The 716-nt window shown below is 28.8% G+C and overlaps 1 protein-coding gene across 1 annotated transcript in view; it reads left to right on the top strand.

Moving 5' to 3' along the window:
• Positions 1-716, top strand: part of SPAG16 (sperm associated antigen 16) — a 1218973-nt gene that overhangs the window by 73603 nt on the left and 1144654 nt on the right. The window contains exon 9 of the mRNA XM_006891956.1: positions 468-577. Within this exon, the coding sequence (XP_006892018.1) occupies positions 468-577 (110 nt within the window). The remainder of the gene's footprint in view (positions 1-467; positions 578-716) is intronic.

The raw sequence follows: 716 nt of genomic DNA, 5'->3' as shown, positions 1-716 counted from the left end.
CCCACACACTTATTTTCTGATGCTAGGAAAGGTTTTCATTGTCATTTTCTCCTTTTGAGGGAAATTGGAAGATTCTGTTCCTGAAAACAATATATTACAATTTTTTAAATAAACTAGTATAAAAATAAAATAATACACTGCCAAAAAAAGAAATAATTTCTTTATAATTATTGAGACTTTCTCATGACAGAAATTTGGCTATGACAGCAGTTAGAGATTGCCCCCTTTCTTTGTAACTCACTTACTATGCCCATTTATTAACCTTGTAGTAATGTTATCCTGGAATTTATAGGACTGATTTTGAAACCAAGTTTAGAGCATTTTAACATAGTTCCAATATGATAAATTTAATTCCTTCAGTGATTCACATATCAATGTAGATTTGAATTACATGGATATATTTTTTGTCCACAATTATTTTTTAAAGAATTGCAAATACAGTATTAAATACATTTTTTATTTTGTAGCTGGAGACAGTTATGAAAGAGAAAATGTAAAAGAAGATCCTACTCAGAAACACCTTAGTGAAGCAAAAGAACCAAACAAACATAAGATGAAAACAAAAGAAAATAGAAAGGTATGTGATTTATTTTTGTTTCTCATGGACTCATATTTCACTCTCAGAAACATTACAGACTCATGCATTCAATTGGTGGTATATTCTATTGGAAAGGAATTTATATTTTATACGATCATCCAGATATATGCACCAACAA

The sequence above is a fragment of the Elephantulus edwardii genome, unplaced genomic scaffold (genome assembly GCF_000299155.1).
Source record: "Elephantulus edwardii isolate Elephantulus edwardi_28Jun2011 unplaced genomic scaffold, EleEdw1.0 scaffold00106, whole genome shotgun sequence".
NCBI lineage: Eukaryota > Metazoa > Chordata > Mammalia > Macroscelidea > Macroscelididae > Elephantulus > Elephantulus edwardii.
The sequence above is the reverse complement of the archived record's forward strand: the minus strand, read 5'-3'. Positions and strand labels throughout refer to the sequence as shown.